Genomic DNA, 24,672 nt, shown 5'->3' with positions numbered 1-24,672 from the left:
ACACACATCCATATTGTCTGCAAAGCTTTGGTAGCCTACAAACATATTAAAATAACTGGGTCTTTCTTTTTTGTGTGAATGCAGGTATTTCTTTTACACTATCATTCGCTGCAATGTGTTATAAGCACATATACTGTATGCTCATGATACAAAATAACAGCCCCCCCAACAAACAGTATCAATCACTACAGTATCTAGACAACGTACAGATTTTATCGCCTCTTCCTTTTCCATGCAAACATTTCAACATGTGTGGGTAGCATACTGTTTTTCCAAATACAGAATTTCAGCAACCCCAGAGGTGTGTAAAACTTTGCGCTCTACCCTACTACCAAACTATGAAATATTTCAATAAAATTAAATTAAACAGAGAAGATTCAGAATCAAGTATGAGATCATATAAACAAATTATTACAAGGCATACTCACAAAGGCCAAGATGAAGTTTCACATGGGAGTTTTTGAGGGCCTAACAGATCTTTGTTCACCATACATGCTTTTTTAAATAATATAATTAAAATTATAATACAATATATTTATATATTATATATAATATATAAATATATAAAATATATAAATATATTTATATTTTTATATATTATGTATAATATATTTTTATAAATTATATATAATATAATATAATATAATATAATATAATATAATATAATATAATTGGCTCAAATTTTAAGTGCACTAGAATTCACTTTATCTCCTAGTCTGCTCTAGGATCCATGGAATTATTTCAAGCCTGTCATGATACAACTCATCACATATTATGTTTTACCTACACATAACAATATATACTTCACACGCTAATTCAATTAACACACCTGGGCCCGAATAACAGGGTTTCTTTGAGGGGACATCATTTAGAAGAACTAGACATTCCAGACAAAAAAAGAAAAAAATTACCTTTTTTTGCATATAAAGAGGTAAAAAATTAAATGGGAAGTCATTAAATTTGTAGAAACTGGTCCTGTGACAATTTTATGCCACAAAACAGAACTGAAATGTTTTTTCCAAAAGGAAAAGATTACAAGTTTTAAAGGTTTTGTAAGATAGTTGCTAATGCTTCCAAAATTTGTATGGATGGGAGAAATTCTTTTGTGATTAAAGACTAATCAATGGCTCCATTACATGTATGTACACCCTTGTATTGAACTCTCAACTGCTTTTTCTGGCATAGGCCTTTGAATTATTGAAAGAAAAGGAAAAAAAAAAAAACACCACCAAAAAACAAACAAAAAAAGGAAAAAAAAAACCAACCCCCCCCCCAAAAGCCCTCTTCAAGAATATCTAGAAACCTAGTACATTCCAACTGCAAAATTCTACTTTTGTACCCTTGAGACTACAGAAGTGAATGTTTAAGGTAAAAACAATCTCATCTCCCCCTAATAAAATGTTTTCAAGTACAAAAGTGCACTTTTTTTTCTGAATGGAAATTAAATGCAAGAAAAATACCTGAACTACAAGACTGCTGACTTTTAAGTTTCTTGACTTATGTTGGATATCAAGGGCGTTTAAACGTTATGTGTATTTAATAGAAAAACCCGTTGTTAAACTGCCTCTGCTATGTAGGACAAAGTAATTCAGACATTGTGTAAAAGTCTACTCTGAATTTATCAAAGACACCATAGTCAAAGCAACTGATTTTTAATGGGCACCTTTGTGCTTGGTTAAAATAAGCTGCTGCTTAAGTTCTGTGCTATGAATAAAGCTACTTTTAGTTAAATTGATCTATTTCTGCTTCATAGGCACTGCAGACCAAAGGAATAGCAGCAGCAGCAACTAATCAAACTGTCGGGCTAGTCATAAAAAACAAATCAAAAAAACCCAAAAACATTGCTGCTATCATCTCAAACCATTAGCTTCATGGGCCAAGGACACATAGGTAACCAAAATTAAGTTATTTTAAGACAGACAGCAGTTACATCTCAAAAATGAGCAACAAGAAAGGTGTTAAACTGCCTATGGATTGTTAAATACTTAGACTAAACATCCACAGGAAATAAATGTGACCCACTAAGGTTATGTCTACATTAAGGAGTAATGCAGTGCAACAGGAATCCGTTTGGAGAGCAGAACAGTTAGTGCTGAAGTCCCAGTGCCCACACTATATGCATTTCAGAATTTGTGCTAGCTGTAGTCTGGCTTCATGGACTACAGGCCCATTAATGGATGAGTGCATTCAGGGTGCACCTTCTGGTTTAGTTTCATTCAAAATTAATCCAGTTTGCTTCTCTCTCTGTGGAGCAAGCACGTTAAAGTACCCCTATTAAGTGCTCTCCTGATCTGAACTAAAACACTGATGCAGGCATACTCCGAGAACCCAACTACGGGGATATGGCCAGGTCCTGTTGCCTCCATACACTTCATCCTTTGTGATAATTACTGTTTTCAGGACACATAGGGACCAGATTAACCTGGCTTTCAGCAATGGAGTAAAACAGTCCTGCTCTATGAAAGCTACCATCACAGTCTTCACAACCCGAGCCTTCCTTAAAAGAATTAACACTAAGGATACAAGGTGGGGGAAAGCTTTCAAACATTTACATCTGGTTCAGTGACCTGATAATGTTCCATAACACATTACCCAGAACAACTATTTAAACTTCATTCACAGCTATCAACAGTTTTTGCTGACCACTGCAGAGAAGGCTAAATAGCTACCTATGCTGCAAAAATGTAGGCAAGATCTTTCCAAACACTAAAGAGTGCTACCAAACATACTGCTACACAGGCAGAGTCAGACTTTCAAAAAGCTTTTTTCTCACTTGGCATCAATGTTATAAACATGGATTGTTTCAGCCTTGAGAGAATACAGTGTTGTATTGGGAACACAAAACAGATCTTTTTTTTTTCCAAGTGAAAACATATGTTACCTCCCACACTCTTACAAAGAAGTTCTAGGCACTGGCTTTCAATCTAGCCCCTAAAACTGATTTGTAACACTTTATAGAGATTGAAAAGACCTAGGCCTGTCTGAAACTGTAAGGAGACTGTTAACCTCTAATTTTGAAAGCTATTTTAAACTCAAGTAACACTAAACATGAGAGACCGAAGAATCTGGAGCCATTTCAGAAAATGATTGTTTTCTAATTTGAAACAATTTATGTTTAAATGCACTGATAAAAGTGGCACTCTCAGCCTTCATTTACAGTTAAGACTGTTAAGGCTTGTTAAGACTGTGCATGGGGAGTTGGTCAAGGTGATATGGTTGTGCTTCATTTTTGCTACCATCCCAAAGAGCTGCATAGACACTACAATCAAACACTAAAAGGATAATGGTAAAAAAAATGAGAGAACAAATGAGCTATCCTGGTAACATTTAGTAAAGTTGGGAGGATCTAACATATCCCCTGCTTTTTTTCTATTATCTTAAAGTGTCTCTAGCGATAAAAGATATTTGGCTAGCTCCAGTATTGCACCTTCTCAGAGTCCAAAAATGAAATCACTGTAGCAGCATGAAATAAATAACTGCCAACACAAATCCAAAAAGGTTACAGGTTTCTTTTATTTTGAAAGACACAGATTTAATTGACCATTTTTTAATGACAAATACAGAAAAAAAACCAAGACTACTAAACATAATTCAAAGTTATCACAGTGGATTTCCAAGTATTTCTTTCTTTGAGTCATTTCAGAACATTTTAGGGGAACAACTCTGGAAATACTTTAAACCTTTGTATGCCAATAAATCAAAGCAGATCTGATCCCTTTAATGCAGATGCAATACAAAGTATTATGATGCTTGAATAAAAACCACATCCCTCTGCAAACAGTTTTCCAGATATAACAACCTTGTAATTAATTTCCACAGGTTACATGATTCGACACTTTGTTCCTTCTACAGATTGACTAACAGGTTATGAGACACTGATGGGCTGCAACACATTTCCTGAAAAGAGAATATGTATGCCTGGAGCATGTACTATTGGAAATTGAGTATTAAATTAAAACACCAGAAAGTGGTGGCAAGCTACAATGACGCTTTGCAGTTCTTTTGAACTTTTCATCTTCAAAGGGCTTTACAAGATCTCAGAACTATATGCAAAACTCATTCTTCAAGCTTTATGCACTGGGGAAGATTTGAAAAAGTTTCCCAAAAGTACGTACTCCTTTTAATGGCACGGCATTGACCCAGACCTTTGGGAAAATGTGACTGATACATTTTTATTATCTTGGTTTGAAAAATTATGTCTTTATTAATTTTATAACAGTTATATCACAATAATAGCCTTACAACCTCAACTTCTTTAGGTGACTTATCAAAAGGAAGACAGACAGCTTGCTTCCGATTAAAACTTTTTTTTTTTTTTTTTAACTACAACCATACTGAAATTATGGTCTGCTATTTTGCCTTTAAGCTTTATTTTTTAATAAAGTATCCCAATAAGTCACCAGTAGAGATCCCAAATTGGTTTAGGGTTTGTTTTAAGCAGAAGTTTTCCTTCTTTCCTTCAAGCTCAGTTGGAGGTAGGATTGCCACTGAGGTGAATTCCAATTAAAACAGATGATGAATTCATCTTACTACTACAATTGAAGCTCACGGCAGACACCAGCTCTAGTGTAAAAGGGGATAAATACCAAAGCAAACCAAGAGAGAGATTACCTTGTCTGTCACACACTGCTGTAGCACCTGATGTAGAGACATACAAAATCATCTTTATAATTATTTTTTCCCTTGTTATAAAGCATAACTTCTACATATTACTACTATGAATATTGGCTGACAAGAAGAGGCATTAAGCGGTTATTACTCTAGTGCAGATTAACATTCCCACAAGCTACTCAGAAACGTAAAGCTGTGCTGTTAGAGTTAATAAAAATGAGGTCAAAACAAGATGCTGTACTACCTTCATAATCAAGCTAGTTCAAGCATTTTTACACTCATCTACAGTCATAACCATATCAGATGTCCATCCTTGCTTTCAATTTCGTATCCCAGTATTCATAAACTCATATCTAAAATTTTCTTGTTATCTGTCCTCTAGAAAAATCAAATACTTGGTCATAATTTAGGGCTCTTTCAGATGTTTCATCCACTCTTTACTGAGGAGATCTGCCTTTTCATTCTCAAACACAGCACAGAACTTCTGTATCTTTTTCACAATCCTTCCTGCACACTGGCCCCTATTTCCATCTTACAACCCTATCAGGCCTTCTGTATCATCTTTAGCAGCCTCTGTTCACCTCCTTTCTCCCCTGTATTAAGGGCAATTTCTTTTCCTATACAGACTTAATTCTCTTGAACCTCAGTTCCATGGGCTTAAAAGCATCCTCTCTTATGGTCTTCTACCACAGACTGGGATGAGCAGAGCCTTGCCCATGTTTGAATGGATACCAGGTACAATCAAACACCCCATGTTTCATCAAAGGAAGAGGAACACTGAAGAACAGCATGTGCTGTACCACCTGATACAGAGCTGTTCTGCCCTTCACTTCCAGGTCCACAGACAGTTGTTGATCTGGAAAAGTTTCCCCTCCCCAGTTATAGATCAGAGAAGTGCACTGAGACAAACCACAATTTGCACGTCACTGCCCCTGGAAACACAAGCAGTACCATTTTAAGAGTACTGCACGTTTTTAAAATCTCTGCAATTGTTTCAGTATACTAACAGTGCAAAAAACCCTGTTTCCCAGATTTTCCACAATTCTGTAGTTAATATTATAAAAAAGACACACGATCATTTACTGCCTAATTGAAAATCTTTTTCCCCCACGCTTAACTAACCTTGGATGGATTGAATGGCATGCCTAAATATGAAGAGCCTCTGAATCCACAGCGATTCAAATTTGAGCCTGGAAAAGGAAGAAAAATAGAGAGTCAACTAATCTGCTTTGCTGAAACATTCATTATAAACCATAATTCTCCAGTCAAGATCAAAACCTGTTAGTTCAACACCATTCGCAGTATTACTAGCATTTGTATGTGTCCTTTCAGTATATTCCCAACCTCAGCTTGTTATCATTATGAAAAGGAAAAAAATAAAAAAATAAAAAACCTCAAAGAAAACCACAAGCAAACTGGGTCCTGGTGTAATGACAAAGCAGCCCATTTTTTATTTGGTAGGAATATATTGTTCATACCAGCATACAATTGTCTTCCATGCTCTCAAAAATCGTTAAAAAATGACTCCCCTGGAAAAGTGCCCAGAGTTAACAGATTTTTTTTCTCCTCTCTAGATTCCTGCCTGGTAATACTATCTGTTCCTAAATAGAATTGTTTTAAAATACTTTGCAGCATGTACAAAGACAAACAATTTACAGTTTTAAGCTACTACTGATTTAACTCGATACAGTCAGAATGAAATACTTAATACGAAAGACAAATTTTTAATGGAGCTATTCCTCTCCCACCTAAAATTCAGGTACAAAACCATTTTACCAATCAAACATTTCTTTCAGCGATTCAGATGTTGATGTCGGTAAAGATTAACCTTGCTCATTTTACCCTAACAATACTATGGCATCATGAAACAGGATATATGTCTCGGAACAAAGAACCCTAAAGTGAATGATGGTTTGCTTCGCTAACGGTCCGTAAAGGACTGCTTAGTGTTGCCAAAGCTAAGTGAACTTAGGGGAGAGGTTGTTCCGGCAGGGGGAGATCGCGACCACCGACTCAAGGACCACCCGCTCAAGAAACCCACCCACCCAAAAGGTTAAGGAAGTGAAGGTCTCGAGAATCATAGTGAGCATGCGTAGTAACTTACATGGCAGGCGAAGAATTTTAACCAATCGTTTAACAAAGTGACAACGAATATGTATTAGATGATTGTATAAATAACTGTTAGTTTACACCAACGGTGTGCCGGTTTGTACCACGCACCCGTATTTGCGCATTTACGTAATAAAGGAAAATACCTCGACTCTGTGTGTGAATTGGGCGATGCACACCGGGTAACGGACCCAAGTTTTTGGGACAACAGTTTTTGGCGACCCAGATGGGACCGCGCTGACAGCCTTGCCCGGTTTGTCTTGCCGCACCCGACGGGAGAAGGGAACTGAGTGGATTCCAGCGTGCACCGACCTGTTGATCGGGGACTCCATCGGCTCCTCTCCTGCAGTCGGGCGGTAAGCGACACAACGGTGCAACGCTTTTAAAAAGAGGTATTTTCAAATATTGGGAAAAGGGGGGATGGGTGAAATCTCTTGAGAAGCAGTAAGCTGTTGGCAAGCCCTGCGTAAGGCGTATCAGAGAGGATACGCGGCAGCGGCATCACCCTGCGTAAGGCGCATCAAGAAGGATACGTGGCAGGGGCATAAGTGTTAAATTCTTTTCGGTACCGAAATGGGCTCTGCTGCTTCTCAGGAGGCACCCCTTTGTTCTCCTCTAGGATGCATACTAAAACACTGGAATGAATTTGGTGGGGACCCCATGACAAAAGATAAATTGAAAAGATATTGTAATCGATGGTGGCCACAATATTGTTTGAAAGAATGTGTGCAGTAGCTCAAAAATGGACAAACTTGGATCCGGATGATGCAAGTAATATGAAATTGTTTAATATGTTGTTTATTGGCCAATTGGCGCCGGATATTAGGAAGAAATTGCAAAAAGTGGATGGTGCAGACGGAATGACAATTTCACAACTGATGTCAATTGCGTATAAAGTTTATAATAATAAGAATGAAGTGGAAGAAAAAGAAAAACAAAACAAACAAAAAAAAAAAACCCACAAAGCTACAGGCTTCCTTGTTAGCTGCCTTGGCAGAAGGACAAGGGAGAGGTAACGGAAGAGGCAGAGGAAATTCACCAAGTGGATTTAGGGGCCGAGGAGGAGGCCGTGGAAATTCGAGGGGGAATCGGTGCGATACCCCTTTAGGGCCTAATTAATGTGCTTATTGTAAGCAGGATGGTCATTGGAAAAAAAAATTGTTAGCATCGGTTGAATAGTCACAAAAAAAGGGACGGAGACAGCCGCTGAGGTACTGGCAGAAATAGGATTAGATTGGAGGGGACCGGAGGAATCTATTAAAGTTTCCCCAGCCGATCCTCTGGTTCCAGTGAAGCTGGGGAATAAAACAATGGATTTTTTTTGATAGATAGTGGAGCAGCACATTCCGTACTCACAGACTGTAAGGGACCATTAAGTAAAATTAAAACTAGTGTAATTGGTGCTACCGGGAAAAGAACTTTAAAACCATTTTTGCAACCAATGGAGTGCACAATCGGAAACACTAAGGTAACTCATTCCTTTCTCTATATGCCGGAGTGTTCCCTGCCACTGTTGGGGCAAGATTTACTATGTAAATTGAACGCGCAAATAACTTTCTCTGAAAATTCTGTACAGTTACATACTCCCCCAGAAAATCCTTGGAAGGCACAGATATGTTTGCTGACTCAACGTGAGAACGATGAAGATGCGAATATTCCGGAAAAAGTATTTAATGCAGTAATACCGTTGGTATGGGCATCTGGAAAACCCGGACGAGCAAAGAATATGACTCCAATCAAAACTGAATTGAAGCCTGGAGCACAACCGGTAAGAAAGAAAAACAATATCCTATAAAATTGAAGCAAGGAGAAAACTGGAACCACTTATCAACTCCTTCTTAGAATATGGACTGTTAAGGGAATGCCAATCGTAATTTAATACCCCCAGCTTACCGGTAAGAAAACCTAATTCTCAAGAATATAGATTAGTGCAAGACTTGCGAGAAATTAACATTCAGACAATCGATGTCCACCCTGTGGTACCAAATCCGTATACGTTGCTTGCTTCTATTCCTGAGAATAACATGTATTTTACAGTTCTAGACTTGAAAGATGCTTTCTTTTGCATCCCGGTGGATGAACAGAGTCAACTCATTTTTGCTTTCGAATGGGAAAACCCTACTACCGGAAGGAAAACCCAATTATGTTGGACTGTACTGCCACAAGGATTCAAGAATAGCCCCACGTTATTTGGTAACGTATTGCCAAAAGAATTGGAACAATGGCAAGGTGATAATGAACATATAACTTTGTTACAGTATGTTGATGATTTATTAATTGGCTCAAATAATTACAGCGAGTGCCTTGAAGCTACAATTACGTTATTGCAGGATATCGTGTCTCCAAGAAAAAGGCACAAACCGTAAAAGACAGAGTTCGATATCTGGGATTTGACATAATGCAGGGACAGAGGGAGTTAAGTGCAGAACGAAAAGAAGCAATTTGCAGAATTGCGGTACCCACTTCAAAGAAACAATTAAGAGGGTTCTTGGGTATGGCCGGATGGTGTAGGCTATTGATCCCTAATTTTGGGCTGATTGATAAACCATTATATGCTGCTACTAAAGCGCCAGAAGGGCTGCTGGAATGGACTGCCGAATGCCGAAAAGGGCTTGATGAAATCAAGAAAAGACTAATGGAAGCTCCTGCATTAGGACTTCCTAATTTGAAGAAACCCTTTCAGCTATATGTACATGAGAGACAGCAAGTAGCCCTAGGAGTCCTGACCCAAATGTTGGGAAGTTGGAAGAGATTTGTGGGGTATTTTTCTAAACAGTTGGATGAGGTCAGTAAAGGATGGCCTGCTTGCCTGAGAGCTGTTGCTGCAGCAGTGATTTTGATTGAAGAGGCCAGGAAACTGACTTTGGGACAACACGTAACTGTATTTGTACCCCATGCTGTGATCTCTCTCCTAGAAAATAAAGGGCATCATTGGATTTCTCCTAGCAGATTGGGTAAATACCAGGCTGTCTTGCTGGAGCAGGATGATGTTACTACCTCAAATCCTGCGACTTTACTGCCAGTTTCGGAACAAAATGAATTACAGCATGACTGCTTGACAACAATTGAACAAGTTTATTCTAGCAGACCGGATTTGCAAGATACTCCTCTTTCAGATTTTGATTTAGAATTATATACAGATGGGAGTAGTTTTATGTCTGAAGGAAAGCGATGTGCTGGATATGCAATACTAGAGACCATATTCTGGAAGCTGAGTCTTTACCCCATAATACTTCGGCCCAGAAAGCTGAATTGATTGCTCTGATTCGAGCTTTAGAAATTAGTACTGGAAAGAAAGTTAATATATATACGGACTCAAAATATGCTTTTGGAGTAGTCCATGCACATGGGGCTATTTGGAAAGAAAGGGGCCTCCTAAACTCACAAGGAACTCCTGTTAAACATGGCACCGAAATGATGAAATCGTTACAAGTTGGTTTACAGCCAGAAAAAGTTGCAATAATCCATTGTAAAGCACACCAGAAGGGAAACAACGAAGTAACCAGAGGAAACCGGAGAGCAGATGCAGCTGCTGAAGAGGCAGCCCTAAAAAAAACTAAAGATAGAAGGAGCTCTAATTCCTGAACATTTCCTAGATTTAACTCCTCCACAATACACAGAAAGAGAAGATCAACTGGCTGAACAACTAGACTGCACCAAAATCAAACAAGGATGGTGGATGACACCTTTAAAAAAACTCCTAATTCCTGAAAGGACAATGGAATTTGTATTGAAGAAATTACACCAGGAAACACATATGGGCTCTGATGCATTGGTTCTTGTTGCAAAGAAATATGTCATAGGACCAAAAATGCAGAGCCTTGCAGATATAGTGGTAAAGAAATGCCCAGTATGCTGTGCCAATAACCCGAAAATTGAAAAGAGAATACCAGGAGGAAATGTAAACCAAGGAATAGTGCCTGGAGAGTATTGGCAAATAGATTTCTCAGAGTTACCTAGGTGTAATCAATATAAATATCTGCTGGTTTTAGTAGATACTTTCTCTGGTTGGCCTGAAGCTTTCCCCTGTTGCACCAATAAAGCTAGAGAGGTGGTTAAAGTAATGCTAAAAGAAATTATTCCGAGATTTGGTATTCCAGAAGGAATATCTTCGGATAATGGACCCCATTTCATAGACTGTATGGAAAACCATATCCTGCTAATACCATTACGATAAGAGGGGATCAGATGCATATTAAAGGAAAGAGACAATCAAAGAGTACTTAATCTCTCTGTTGCAGGTTTTATCTTCTTTACATAGATACTTGACACCGCTACCATTGGATACCCCTGTTCATTCCTTTCAACTGGGAGACTTAGTTTACATACGGACTTGGAAGGACGAACCATTAAAGGAAAAGTGGAAAGGACCATATACTGTGTTGTTAAGAACTTACTTACACCGCAGTAAAGGTAGAAGGAGTGGATTCTTGGATTCATTATACGAGAGTGAAGAGGGCGCCACTTCCTGAGCAGAAACAGTGGACTTTGGAGCCCACAGGGGAACTGAGGCTGAAGATTTCCAGGAAAAATTGATGGTCATCAGGAATTGTTATGTTGAATGAGAAAGCATTTAGAGAATACTGATTATAGCAGTGCGAACTTGAACGTGGAGAAATTAAAGACAGCACTAGTAGTATTGATTTACCAATGCATGATTACTTGTGAAAGCAATTTGGTTTTGCAACTAGTCCAATCTTTTGGGAGAATCCATAACATTAGTCAAATTACTGCATGTTTACCATTGCCAAAATCTGCTGCTTCCCCCTTAGACTGGGGAATTCTGACCATTGACCTAAATCGAACTTTTGATACCATGTTAACCAATGGAACAGGAATATTACAATTTAACTTAAAGAAAGAGAAAGTATTTGGATTAGGCAGATGGAAAATTTTGGGAAATTAATCAGAAAATTTATGTTGGCATATTAACGAGACTCATCGGCCAGGAATAATAAAAGTGGCTGAACCTTGTCATCGATTCCCTTGGGGAATGCAGTTTCCACCTGTTTGGAAGACCGCTGAAGAGGGAGAGTGGCATTACATGCAGTCAACTTCTTGGTGTATTGATTGGATAGGAGACCAATTGAAAGAGAAGATTAGGAAGTTAATTGTACTTTCAAATTTAACTGAGACTAGAATGGAGGTTCCAAAAGCCTACAATTGAAACTGTACTCGAGTTTTTAATTGTTCAGCTGATATATCAGAGATTCAAAGAATTGGACCGATAGTTAGAGCTTTAAGATTAGGGTGTTTATGCTGAAATTATTCAACATCCCTAAAGGACATGTGGAAAACGACCCCTAACCTTTGAGTTGTGGGGAAAAGTTAAAAGGTCCTATGGGGATCCCTGGCAACACCCATCAACTGGAACAAAAGTAGGGTGGATATTAGAGTCCATATTCAGCCCTCAGATTACTTCTTCTAGAAATAGGGTATGGTTACATAATTTAACCAGGCAAATCGAGGCACTAGCAAATGCCACAAAAATTGGCTTACATGATCTAAATGTACAGTTACAAACTACCTCAAAAATGACTCTCCAAAATCGTTTAGCCCTAGATTTATTGCTTTTACATGAACACGGTGTCTGTGGATATTTGAAATTGAGCGATGACAAGTGCTGCATCCATATTCCGAATGTGACTGAGAATTTAGAGAAACAACTAGATGTTATTCAGCAAGGTGCCAAATCAAGTCGGGACTTAAGAGAAGGTATGGAAACTGGGTGGTTAAATAAAATCTTACATGGTCTAGGATTCTCCCTGACAGGATGGTTGCAAAGCCTGTTGCAAAATCTGATTATTATGGTAATTGTTTGTATCATGTTTGGATGCTTGAAAACTCTTATTACTAGGCAACTACCCTAATCACATGTATTAGTGGTGCAAAATGGAGGTGAGACTTGTCGAAGATTGGAGCTTCGATAAGTCTCAAAGGGGGGAAATTGATGTCGGTAAAGATTAACCTTGCTCATTTTACCCTAACAATACTGTGGCATCATGAAACAGGATATATGTCTCGGAACAAAGAACCCTAAAGTGAATGATGGTTTGCTTCGCTAACGGTCCGTAAAGGACTGCTTAGTGTTGCCAAAGCTAAGTGAACTTAGGGGAGAGGTTGTTCCGGCAGGGGGAGATCGCGACCACCGACTCAAGGACCACCCGCTCAAGAAACCCACCCACCCAAAAGGTTAAGGAAGTAAAGGTCTCGAGAATCATAGTGAGCATGCGTAGTAACTTACATGGCAGGCGAAGAATTTTAACCAATCGTTTAACAAAGTGACAACGAATATGTATTAGATGATTGTATAAATAACTGTTAGTTTACACCAACGGTGTGCCGGTTTGTACCACGCACCCGTATTTGCGCATTTACGTAATAAAGGAAAATACCTCGACTCTGTGTGTGAATTGGGCGATGCACGCCGGGTAACGGACCCAAGTTTTTGGGACAACAATGTGACTTGTTTTAAATGTGTCATGGTATCCGAGCATGTAGTACAGAGAAGCGTGTATCGCATACTGTCTAGAGCTAAGTACAGGTTTCCAGGGCTCAAATCTGCTTCTGCACTACAAAAACTCAACTACTTCACTCCTCAACATCCAAAGGTAAGAGCCTAATGAGTGCTCCAATTCATCAGCACCGGGGTGTTCTTAAATTCCCTCCCCCCAACTTCAGCCTCAAATCTAAAAATACTCATGGAAATTAGGGAAATTTGCACCAGACTAAGTGAAGAAAAATAGTTATAATGTTGAAAGCCCTAAAAAAGATCACTAAGCAATGCGGTACATCAATTGTAGTGTAATTTATCAACGCATTAACTTCTAACTTAAAATACATTCTGCATATACGCAACATCTAAATTTCAAGTACTTCGACTGATGCAAGCTTCTATGTAATTACAGTGTGCAATTTTTCTATCAGACAAGTCTTTGAATCTAACTTCCATGGAGTGAACTATCATTTAACAGAAGAAAACACCTGCAATTCTCCACTTCCTCCACCATCCACCTTTCAACCAAAAGGTTTTTTTTAATGACAAGTGTAATGAAGTCAGTTCGTCATGCATTAAAAACTGCTATCTTATACCAACAAAGTGAAAAAGGCTCAAAGAAGGGGACCTCAGCTGAATTTGTACCAGCGTAAACAGTCTCGGGTATGGTGGTGACTCGCCACAGGGCAGTTTTCCCCAGCACATGTTGGAGCAGCTGTCCCTGCTAGGGTAGAGGCTTCAATGCAGGTGGAGCTTCAGATGGCAGATGCAGCCCTCTAAGCCCCAGGCTACAAAATTGAAGAGGAGCCAGATGTGCCTTCAAGCAAAGGATCTGGGCCACCTGACCCCCAAACCATGCGAGACCACCAGGAAGAAGCAGCGAGTCATCCCTGCTGAGGGGGACAGAGGCACCCATCTGTCAACCCAGCCTGTCATCTAGAGAGGTTTGCTGCTTGCCAGGAACCCAGATCCAGGCTGTTGTGGAGGGACTGCCGGAGCTCATCTGACCCTCTGACTACTGCCCCCTGCTGTTCTTCCATGTGGGCACAAATGATACAGCCAGGGGCAACCTGGACAGTATCAAAAGTGACTACAGAGCTCTGGGGGCAGTAGTCAGGGGCATGGGGGCCCAGGTGGCATTCTCCTCTATCCTGCCGGTGAGGGGAAAGGGATCACAAAATCAACAAAATGGGGCTTAAGCAGGGTCATCTCCAGCATTTGCATGTAAGCAAGGAAGTGCCTATAAGGCACCATTATGGAGAAATTCCCCAAACCCTTTCTAGGAAGTCAACATGCTGGGGTGCCTCTCTGAGGTGCCTGTACACTAACGCACACGGTATGGGGAATAAACACGAGGAGTTAGAGATCTGTGTGCAGCTGCAGGGCTATGATCTTGTTGGGATCACGGAGACGTGGTGGGATGGCTTCCATGACTGCAGTGCTGCAATGGAGGGATACAGGCTCTTTAGGAAGGACAGGCTGGGAAGATGGGGGGGGGGGGAGTTGCCCTTTATGTAAGAGAGCAGTTGGAGTGCATGGAGCTCTGCCTGGGGACGGATGAGGAGACACCCAAGAGCTTATGGGTAAGGATTAAAGAGAAGACAGGTATGGGTGAAATTATAATGGGTGTCTGCTATAGGCCACCTGACCAGGAAGAACAAGCGGATGAGGCTCTCTGCAGACAGATAAGAGCAGCCTCACTTTCACAGGCCCTGGTCCTCATGGGGGACTTCAACCACCCCGATATCTGCTGGAGGAACAACACAGCAGGACATAAGCAATCCAGGAGGCTCCTGGAGGGCATCGACAACAACTTCCTGACCCAAGTGATAGAGGAGCCAACGAGGAGAGGTGCTCTGCTGGACCTCATACTCACCAACAACGAGGGGCTCATTGGGGATGTGAAGGTTGAAGGCAGCCTTGGCTGCAGTGACCATGAGATGGTGGAGTTCAGGATCCTGAGGGGAAGGAACAGGGCAAAAAGCAAGCTCACAACCCTGGCCTTCAGGAGAACAGGCTTTGGCCTCTTCAGTGACCTGCTTGGAAGAGTCCCATGGGATAAGGCCCTGGAGGGAAGAGGGGTCCAAGAAAGCTGGTTAGTATTCAAGGATCACCTCCTCCAAGCTCAAGAGCAGTCCATCCCAACAAATACAAAGTCAGGCAAAAATGCCAGGAGGCCCGAGTGGATGAACAAGGAGCTCTTAGCCAAACTCAAACACCTAAAGGAAGCATACAGAAGGTGGAAGAAAGGACGGGTAACCTGGGAGGAATACAGAAACATTGTTCAAGCATCCAGGGATGAGGTTAGAAAAGCCAAAGACCACCTGGAGTTAAATCTGGCAAGTGATGTCAAGGGCAACAAGAAGGGCTTCTATAAGTACATAGGAGACAAAAGGAAGACTAGGGAAAATGTGGGCCCGCTGCTGAATGAGGCAGGGGACCTGGTGACACAGGACATGGAAAAGGCTGAGGTACTGAATGCCTTCTTTGCCTCAGTCTTTACTAGCAAGACCGGCCTTCAGGAATCCCAGGTCCCAGGGGAAAAGGCTGGAGCAAGGAAGACATACCCTTGGTGGAAGAGGATCAGGTCAGGGAATACTTAAGCAAACTGGACATAATAAGTCCATGGGCCCTGACAGGATGCACCCACAAGTGCTGAGGGAGCTGGCTGATGTCATCACGAGGCCACTCTCAATAATCCTTGATCAATCATGGTGACTGGGAGAAGTGCCCAAAGACTGGAGGAAAGCAAATGTCCCTCCTATCTTCAAGAAGGGCAAGAAGGAGGACCCAGGGAACTACAGGTCGGTCAGCCTTACCTCGATCCCTGGGAAGGTGATGGAGTAGCTAATTCTGGAAACCATGGAAGTCTAGTTGGAGGCCAGTAACTAGTGGTGTACCCCAGGGGTCAATACTGGGTCCAATCCTGTTTAACATCTTCATTAATGATCTGAATGACGGGGCAGAGAGTACCCTCAGCAAGTTTGCAGATGACACAAAACTGGGAGGAGTGGCTGATACGCCAGAGGGTCGTGCTGCCATCCAGAGGGACCTCAACAGGCTGGAGAAATGGGCTGAGAGGAACCTCATGCAGTTCAACAAGGGTAAGTGCCAAGTCCTGCACCTGGGGAGGAACAATTTGTGACAGATGCACTCCTCCTGTTTGAACTAACTGAACTTTGGTCCAGGCAGATGCTCAGTAAGTAGGCCTAACCAAAGTTAATCCTATTGTGTGAGGCTATCAGTGAGAACTGGCACCAACCTCCATAAAAAACGGTTTGGCTGGAGACTGGGCTGATAAGTGGCTGAAACTGCATGAACACAGCAGAAAATCTGACTACAAATCAACCACTTTACACTATAAATATCTGCAGTCATCAGGGTCCGTTGAGCTCTCCCTCCATAGCAGCTGGCTGCGTGGCAGTGATCTCCCCTTGAGTAGGGACGCCTCTCAAGATTACCCCTCGGGGCTGAGAGATCCCTTACCTGACACCAGACATCGATGGGTTGGTAAGTGACATTTTTTGCATGCATGTGACATTTGTTGCATGCATGTAACATTTAAGATACGTATAGTAAGCTTAAGCGATAATCTTTGTATCCCATACTAACTTGAAGTGTAGTAAATAGTAGAGTATTGACTGTAATCCATCTGTACTTATTAAATATTTTACATACCCAAATTTACTGATTAGAACCCATTAAACTAACTACTAGATCAGATCAGATCTGAGTGATCTCTGACTCTTCTCCTGCGACACAATCCCAGGCACCAATGTATGTCTTATGTACCTCTTTGTCTTTTTTCCTCTGTATTTCTCCTCTTTTCTTTTGCCTCATCCTCTTTGCCCTCTGGCTTTTCTTGAAGATTTCTTTTCAGTCTTGGATCCTGCTTACTAATTTCAGATACTTTTGTGCTTTCACATTCCTGGGTTTGTTGCCAGCTGGTCGAGGGAGGTGATCCTTCCCCTCTACTCAGCACTGGCTTTTCTTATTTTGCTAAGTACGGGAGTAATTTTAAATACACCATCAATAGCTTAAAATACATGAAGAAGTCATAGCTTTAACATAGGCTGACATAGTATACCCAGATAAAAGTAAACATGAGCAATTCTTACTGAACTAGGGCTAAAAAATAGATTATTCTTATAAATCAAAGCACTAGAATGTATCATAAAATGTAAAGTTACGTTCTCTATAACAGCAATCCGCTACACATCTAGATAAATACTTCAAATCCAGCCATTAAAAAAGGTTAAGTTAGAGGAGAATTCATATTTCTGCTCAAGAAATTGATGATCAGAAAGCTCAGGTGTAACTAGGATCTCAGAAACAGTCAATGACATTTTCCCCATTTTTTTTAGTGCACAAGCAAAGGAGAAAAAAAAGCAGCATTATTACAAATCTAAATTCAATCTTTGCAAAAAAGCAAAACCAAAAAAAAAAAAAACAACCCACAAACATTTTAGGTCCCTGGTCTAGAGCAATGGTTTTCAGCCTGCTAATATATGGATCCTGGGGGTTCAGACCAGAAAGTGAAAGATGTCTCAGCTTTACTTAGGGTGCAATTTCTTAGTATAGCAAAGCCAGTGAAACATCCAGCTGTCAAAGTATGTAATCTTGCTCCCTCTTCCCCCCTGGGCTGGCACTAGCATTCCCAGCCAATTCAGTACACAACGCAACACAAAGCTAACCTTTCTGACAGATAAATAAATACATGCTTTTCTGCCACTTCAGCAAGCTAAACCAGCTCCCAGCAGGGTCAAACAAGTGCCAGTGTTGCTATAGGGGAGGATGGCAGATGAATATGGCCAAGGAACCTACGTCCACTCGTTGTCCCAAAAACTTGGCTCCGTTACCCGGCGTGCATCGCCCAATTCACACACAGAGTCGAAGTATTTTCCTTTATTACGTAAATGCGCAAATACGGGTGCATGGTACAAACCGGCACACCGTTGGTGTAAACTAACAGTTATTTATACACAAGATTTTAACATATTTAATCGTCTAATACATATTCATTGCTATTCTGTTAAATGATTGGTTAAAATTCTTCGCCTGCCATGTAAGTTACTACGCATGCTCACTATGATTCTCGAGACCTTCACTTCCTTAACCTTTTGGGTGGGTGGGTTTCTTGAGCGGGTGGTCCTTGAGTCGGTGGTCGCGATCTCCCCCTGCCGGAACAACCTCTCCCCTAGTTTCACTTTGGCAACACTAAGCAGTCCTTCACAGGCCGTTAACGAAGCAGACTATCATTCACTTTGGGGTTCTTTGTTCTGAGACAGATATCCTCTTTCACGATGCCATAGTGTTGTTAGGGTAAAATGAGCTAAGTTAATCTTTACCAATATCACACTGTAGGTCTGTAATTACATTACTTCAGCCCAAAGCTCTGGATTCACAATCTTTTAAAAGTGCTGAAGTGGTTTTACATGCAACCTGCAAGGAACAACTGGGATACCTCTTTCTCACATTGCTAAGAGTTGCACTTTAAGATACTTGTAATAAATTTGAAATTCTGTCTAGGAGCTGCTTTATGAGAGGGAAAACAGTAAAGTTATAACATGACAAGAATCTGAAGAACAAGGAGTTGAAACAGGGTCTTTTGTCAATCCTTTTCTAATTTCACTAACACTAAGAAATATGTCTTATTCCAAAGATATAATTTCTAATAAAGCTTGTAAAAGAGCACAGCCCCCCTTCTAATAAAAAAAAAAAAAAAAAAAAGGGAGGCTTTTTCAAAACGTCAGTGTCCTTCTAAAAGGAAACACAGTTTGGTCTTACTACAATGAATGCTGTTGGGGAATTTTTATGGTACCCCTCAAGGCGAATTAAACACACACTTGTGCTTAAATATAAAATAAAAAAATAACGAACAATGCATCGAGCAGAGTCCTACCACCATAAGCAGTTCTACAAGTGTTGGAGATATGCGAGAAATAAGACAAAGGATGTTAAGGCAGAGGACGTTAATCAACCTCTGTAAACAGTTAACAAGACCTGGCCTGAGAGAAGAAACAGGAGGACACCACAAAACAGTCTAGCAAGGAACTACCAAGATAAGCAGGAGAAAACAAGGCCGCTGATAAAGCCGAAGTGAGAATCACTTGAACCATGAGTGAACTATCCTAATTAACACAGTAAAAACCACAGCTCCAGCAATGAAGCCCCCGGCCCAAGCAAAGACCCCTACCCACTGGGCATGCTCTGTAAGTTTAAAACACACTGTACCTTTAAGTGGAGACGAGGCTTGTGAGAACCAATAGAAGCAAGGATGAATAAGTGGAATTGTGAAAACACTGATAACAGCTACTCAGAATGTATAAAATGTCCCCGCATGTTAACCAAGGTGTGCTAGCTTTGTGGAGTTACCACCTAGCACCCATCTCCGCGCAGACGTGAAATAAATCGATATCTCGACTCTGTGTGTTATTCGGCTTTTTTGCACACCGGGTAAAAGAACCCTGCTTTTTTGGGACAACACTGGTAACAACTTTGGTATCACTAACTACATGGGCTCTTCAACTATCTGAGTAATGTGACCTGAGAGTATCTGAGGTGACTTTAGCTTTGCTCATTGCAGCCACAAGAACAGTCACTTGAGCACCACAGTGGTGAGGGATGACACAGAAATACACGGAGAAAAAAAAATATATGGGTATACACAGAACAAAACCAAACCAAAACAACAAAACAAAAACTATTAACTTGGAAGATGCAATGTCAGCAATCAAAGCATTGATCATAGCCACTTTTCAGCAGTTCCCATTTTCCTGAAATCCTTAAAGCAAAATAAAGAAAAAGGACTGAACAGTAACATTATATTCCCATCCATGAGATCCCTGAGGAAACCACCTGTCTTATCAGGAGGCATCATCATCCACTGGATGTGGATCCCCAGAAAAAAGACTTCCCTATGCATATATTTCTCTCCAGGTGAACTCAGCGTGAGGTGTTTGTTGGTGCCTCACCTCTGGGTCCTCAACAAGAATCCCTTAAGGCAGTTGTAAAGCAGCAAGCAGAAAAGGCAGCCAGTGTTAGAGAAGCAAACTGGAAGTACTTTAAAAGAGAAAGAGTACATTAACAGACAGAAGGAATGAAAGTCTTTAGCCCTATAGGTTTAACTAATCACAAGTGAAAGCATACATAAAATTGCCTAGGTATCCCTGGACTATAAAGGCACCTGGTTGTTGCTAACAACATGGGCTTTCCTCGTATTTTTCTTTCTAAAAACAACATCTCCATTCCAGTCTAGTGTGATAGCATAGCCTCTTATACACAGATCAGAATATACCAACTTGGGACATCAACCATAATATGAAAAAAAATGTAAACAGGTAAAAAAATGCTATTACAGTTAAACTGATGATATGTACTTACTCTATCTGATAAAGCACTCCGGGAGGGGATAAGCAGAGTAGTGAGGGCACCTTATAAGTACAACAGCAGTAAGTGAAGTAGTACAGCTGTAACCGAGGATGGTATAGTTCAGCTTTCAGCTGAATTCAACACCCATCACTAGGAAAACACTGGGTCACTTTGCAGCACTCTTGAGGGAAAGGAATATGAGAAAAAGTGGATACTGTGCGAATGAAATTAATCATTATTGAGTCTTGGATATGATCCCCTGCATCTGGGCCCAGCCCAACAGGATGACCATGCGGTATCACTGAGACAGACATCAGGTTTTGCATGCTGCTGCAAGATACAGCAAACACTGTCTGCAAAAATGGAACACCGGAATAAAATGCCAACTTCAGAAGAACATGTGAGTGGGGACAATAAGGAAAAGATCCTAAGGGGATCCTAAAAAAGACCACGTGAACCAGAAGAACTGGCCAATGGGCCCATGAACTGCAAACTGGATTTTGAGGTAAGTGTCACGCAGAGCGGGCAGGTGGTGGTGGAGGAGCTCCCTTTCCCCGTGGTTGTGGGGGATCTTACAGCTACCTGTAAGACCATTATGGGGTGCAGGCTGGTGCTATATGTGTCTCCTTGTCCTTAGGTTGATGCTGCAAATAAGACTGAGCATGCAAACAAGACTGTCCTGTTAGACTGTCCTGATTACTGCAAAAGCAGCCAGACCCAGGCTTTGGGGGACAGACTGCAGCCCCATGCTCAGAATGAGTCTTTAAAGTATAGTACTATATTACAACTGATGTTATTTTGTCGACAAACAGATAAATGGGAAGAGGTGCCGTATGTTGACGCTTTTATGACTTTATATAGAAAACCAGACATCCAAAAGAGTTGCGGTATAAGAAATGATATGATTATGTTTGCTGGATCAGAAACTAAAAAGAATGAACATTCTCGGAATAGCAATAATTGTAAAATGATGGAAGGGGGGAAGAAGACCCTTTAGTAAGGAATTTGCAAGTCAGAGATGGGGGCTGGGGGAAAGAAGACCGGATACGAGGTCTGAGCTAAGACCAGGAAAAGAAGAAAGGGGAACGGGAAGGAATGCTGGAAAGGAGTGTTACTATTGTGGGAACTTAGGGCATATAGAGTGGGAATGCCAACTCTGGCCACGGGAAAGGACAAAAGAAGGAAATTATCACCGGAGGAAATTACAAAGAGTGGACGGAGCAAGCGGCATGCCTATATCCCAATTGATAGAAAGAGCATATAAAGTATATGATAATCGGGATGAAAAGGAGAAGCGGGAAAAACAAAATAGAATTAAATTTCAAGCTTCTTTGTTGGCTGGTGCTATAAATGAGGACAGTTTTAAAGGACGTGGATGAGGAAGGGGCAGAGAAAGAGGTAGAGGGGGACCAGCGAGAGCAATGACAAGAGGAGGCCCTCAAAACCGGCCCTTAATAGGGCCAAACCAATGTGCATATTGTCGGAAGGAAGGGCACTGGAAGAATGAGTGCCCAAATCAGAAAACCAAAAAGATGGGAATCCAGGAATTAATAGTGATCTTGTCACGTTAGAGGATTCTGATTTCAACCGACGGGGACCGGAGGAGATTATTAATGTTTCCCCAGCCGACCCTCTGGTTCCAGTCAAGCTGGGGAATGAAACTATTGATTTTCTAATAGATAGCGGGGCTACCCATTCAGTAATCACTAGTTGTAAAGGACCTCAAGTAAAATAACAGTACCGATTGTTGGGGCAACGGGAAAGCAAACCCTAAGGCCGTTCCTAAAACCGATAGAATGTATAATTGGGAATACGAAATTAACTCACGAATTTCTCTATATGCCCGTGTCCCTTGCCATTATTAGGACGTGACCTACTGTGTAAAATAAATGCCAAAGTAACTTTCTCTGAAGATTCTGTGCAGTTACATATTCCACAAGAAACAGCATGGAAAGTCCAGATTTGTCTATTGACAGAAGGAAACCCCACAGAGGAACTTGAAGACAACATCCCGGATGCAGTACTAGATGCAGTGATCTCTTTGGTATGGGCCTCGAAAAAGCCAGGTAGAGCAAAGAATGTGACTCCTGTTAAAACAGAGCTCAAGCCAAGGACTCATCCGGTAAGGAAAGGGCAGTATCCTATAAAATTAGAAGCAGGAAAAGGATTGGAAACCTTGATAAATATCTTCTTAGAATATGGACTGCTAAGAGAATGTCAATCTGAATTTAATACTCCTATATTACTGGTGAGGAAGCCCCAGTCTCAGGAATACAGACTGGTTCAAGACCTGAGGGAAATTAATCAGATTGTTGTTGATGTGCACCCTGTTGTACCAAATCCATATACACTGCTGTCCTGGTTTCAGCTGGAAGAGAGTTGATTTTTTCTTCCTAGTAGCTGGCATAGTGCTGTGGTTTGGATTTAGGATGAGAATAATGTTGATAACACACTGATGTTTTAGTTGTTGCTAAGTAGTGCTTACACTGGTCAAGGACTTTGCAGCTTCCCATGCTCTGCCAGGTGCACAAGAAGCTGGGAGGGGGCACAGCCAGGACAGCTGGCCCAGCCTGGCCAAAGGGCTATTCCATACCATATGGCGTCATGCTCAGTATATAAGCTGGGGGGAGTTGGCCGGGGGGCAGCGATCGCTGCTCGGGGACGGGCTGGGCATTGGTCGGCGGATGGCGAGCAATTGTAGAGTGTATCACTTGCTTTGTATATTATTATTGTATTATATTATTATTATTATTACTACTGCTACTACTATTCTATTTCTTTTTACTTCAATTATTAAACTGTTCTTAACTCACGAGTTTTCTGACTTTCACCCTTCCAATTCTCTCCCCCATCCCACTGGGGTGGGGGCAGTGAGCGAGCGGCTGGGTGGTGCTTAGTTGCTGGCTGGGGTTAAACCACAACAGTCCTTTTTGGCGCCCAATGTGGGACACGAAGGGTTTGAGATAATAACAGATTAACCAGAGTGTATTAAGGAATTTGTATCTGTTAACAGTGGCTGGTCATAATATTGATTCATCTGTTCTTGGTATTAGTCTACCTGATCTGCACCATGCTCTTGTTTTTGCAGCACGTGTTAAATATTGGTGTTGGTTTTTGCAGTTTGCTGTGCTCTGCCGTGATTAGTGATGTTTTGCCTGGGAGATTTGTTCTTAAAACACTGACCTTGAGCATTATCTGGTATTTGGGTTCTGTAGTGAAGCCATTACTGTACTTCGGGTACCACCTCATGGAGACAATTAGCAATTATACCTCTTCCTCTGAGAGGTTTTTCATGGAGGAAATACAGAATGGCACCTTCGCTGCCACCTTCTATGATGTTTCCTCCTTCATTACAACAACTTTTCTGTATCTTGAACATCCTTGGGTAGTTAAGATACATCTATTGGTAGTTCTTGGGAATATTGTTTCGGTTTTGTCTAAGGTTAATAAGCATTTTAAGAATATCATCCCGAGATCTGCCCCAAGGCTGGATAGTTATGAGTGGCAGGGTGTGTGGGAGAGCATGGGCAAGTACCTAGGACGGTGGGCCCCTCCAGTATTTTGGAACTTCACCCCTGAACAAGTGCAGAATCCTGAAAAATTAGTAGAACATTTGGAAAAAGTATGCTGTCACCCTGGCAACTCCAGAGAGACACAAATCACCGCAATGTGCTGGGGCCTGGCCCATGCCTACCGAGCCCTATTCAACACTATTCAGAACCCTCAAGGGGAAGAGAGGGTCTCTGGATCTGACGACAAAACGACAGGCGATGTGGCTGCACCAGCCCCCATGACAGACTCTGTGGCTGTGCCAGCCTCCGTGACAGTTGCCCCTATGCAGAAGAAAAACTACACAAGAAAATCAACTCGTTTAGTAAGGGCTGATGATGAGCCAGGGCCATCAAGAGAACAGGAGGAGGAAGAGGCAGAACCCACAAATGAGATGGTAACCACCCGAGCCCTGTCCCTGAGTGAGCTGCGAGATATGCGAAAAGATTTCGGTCGTCGTCCAGGCGAGCACATCGTCACCTGGCTGCTCCGATGCTGGGATAACGGGGCCAGTAGCCTGGAATTAGAGGGTAGGG

At 41.3% G+C, this 24,672-nt stretch overlaps 1 protein-coding gene across 1 annotated transcript in view; it reads right to left on the bottom strand.

Moving 5' to 3' along the window:
* The window catches only part of LOC309601714 (geranylgeranyl transferase type-1 subunit beta-like), a gene marked incomplete at both ends in the record, with an annotated part of 76,456 nt that overhangs the window by 20,947 nt on the left and 30,837 nt on the right, over positions 1 to 24,672 (bottom strand). The window contains 1 exon segment of the mRNA XM_082334878.1: positions 5,734 to 5,801. Coding sequence (XP_082191004.1) covers positions 5,734 to 5,801 — 68 coding nt within the window.

Source organism: Platalea leucorodia (assembly GCF_965183815.1).
Source record: "Platalea leucorodia genome assembly, chromosome: W".
NCBI classification, from domain to species: domain Eukaryota; kingdom Metazoa; phylum Chordata; class Aves; order Pelecaniformes; family Threskiornithidae; genus Platalea; species Platalea leucorodia.
The sequence above is the reverse complement of the archived record's forward strand: the minus strand, read 5'-3'. Positions and strand labels throughout refer to the sequence as shown.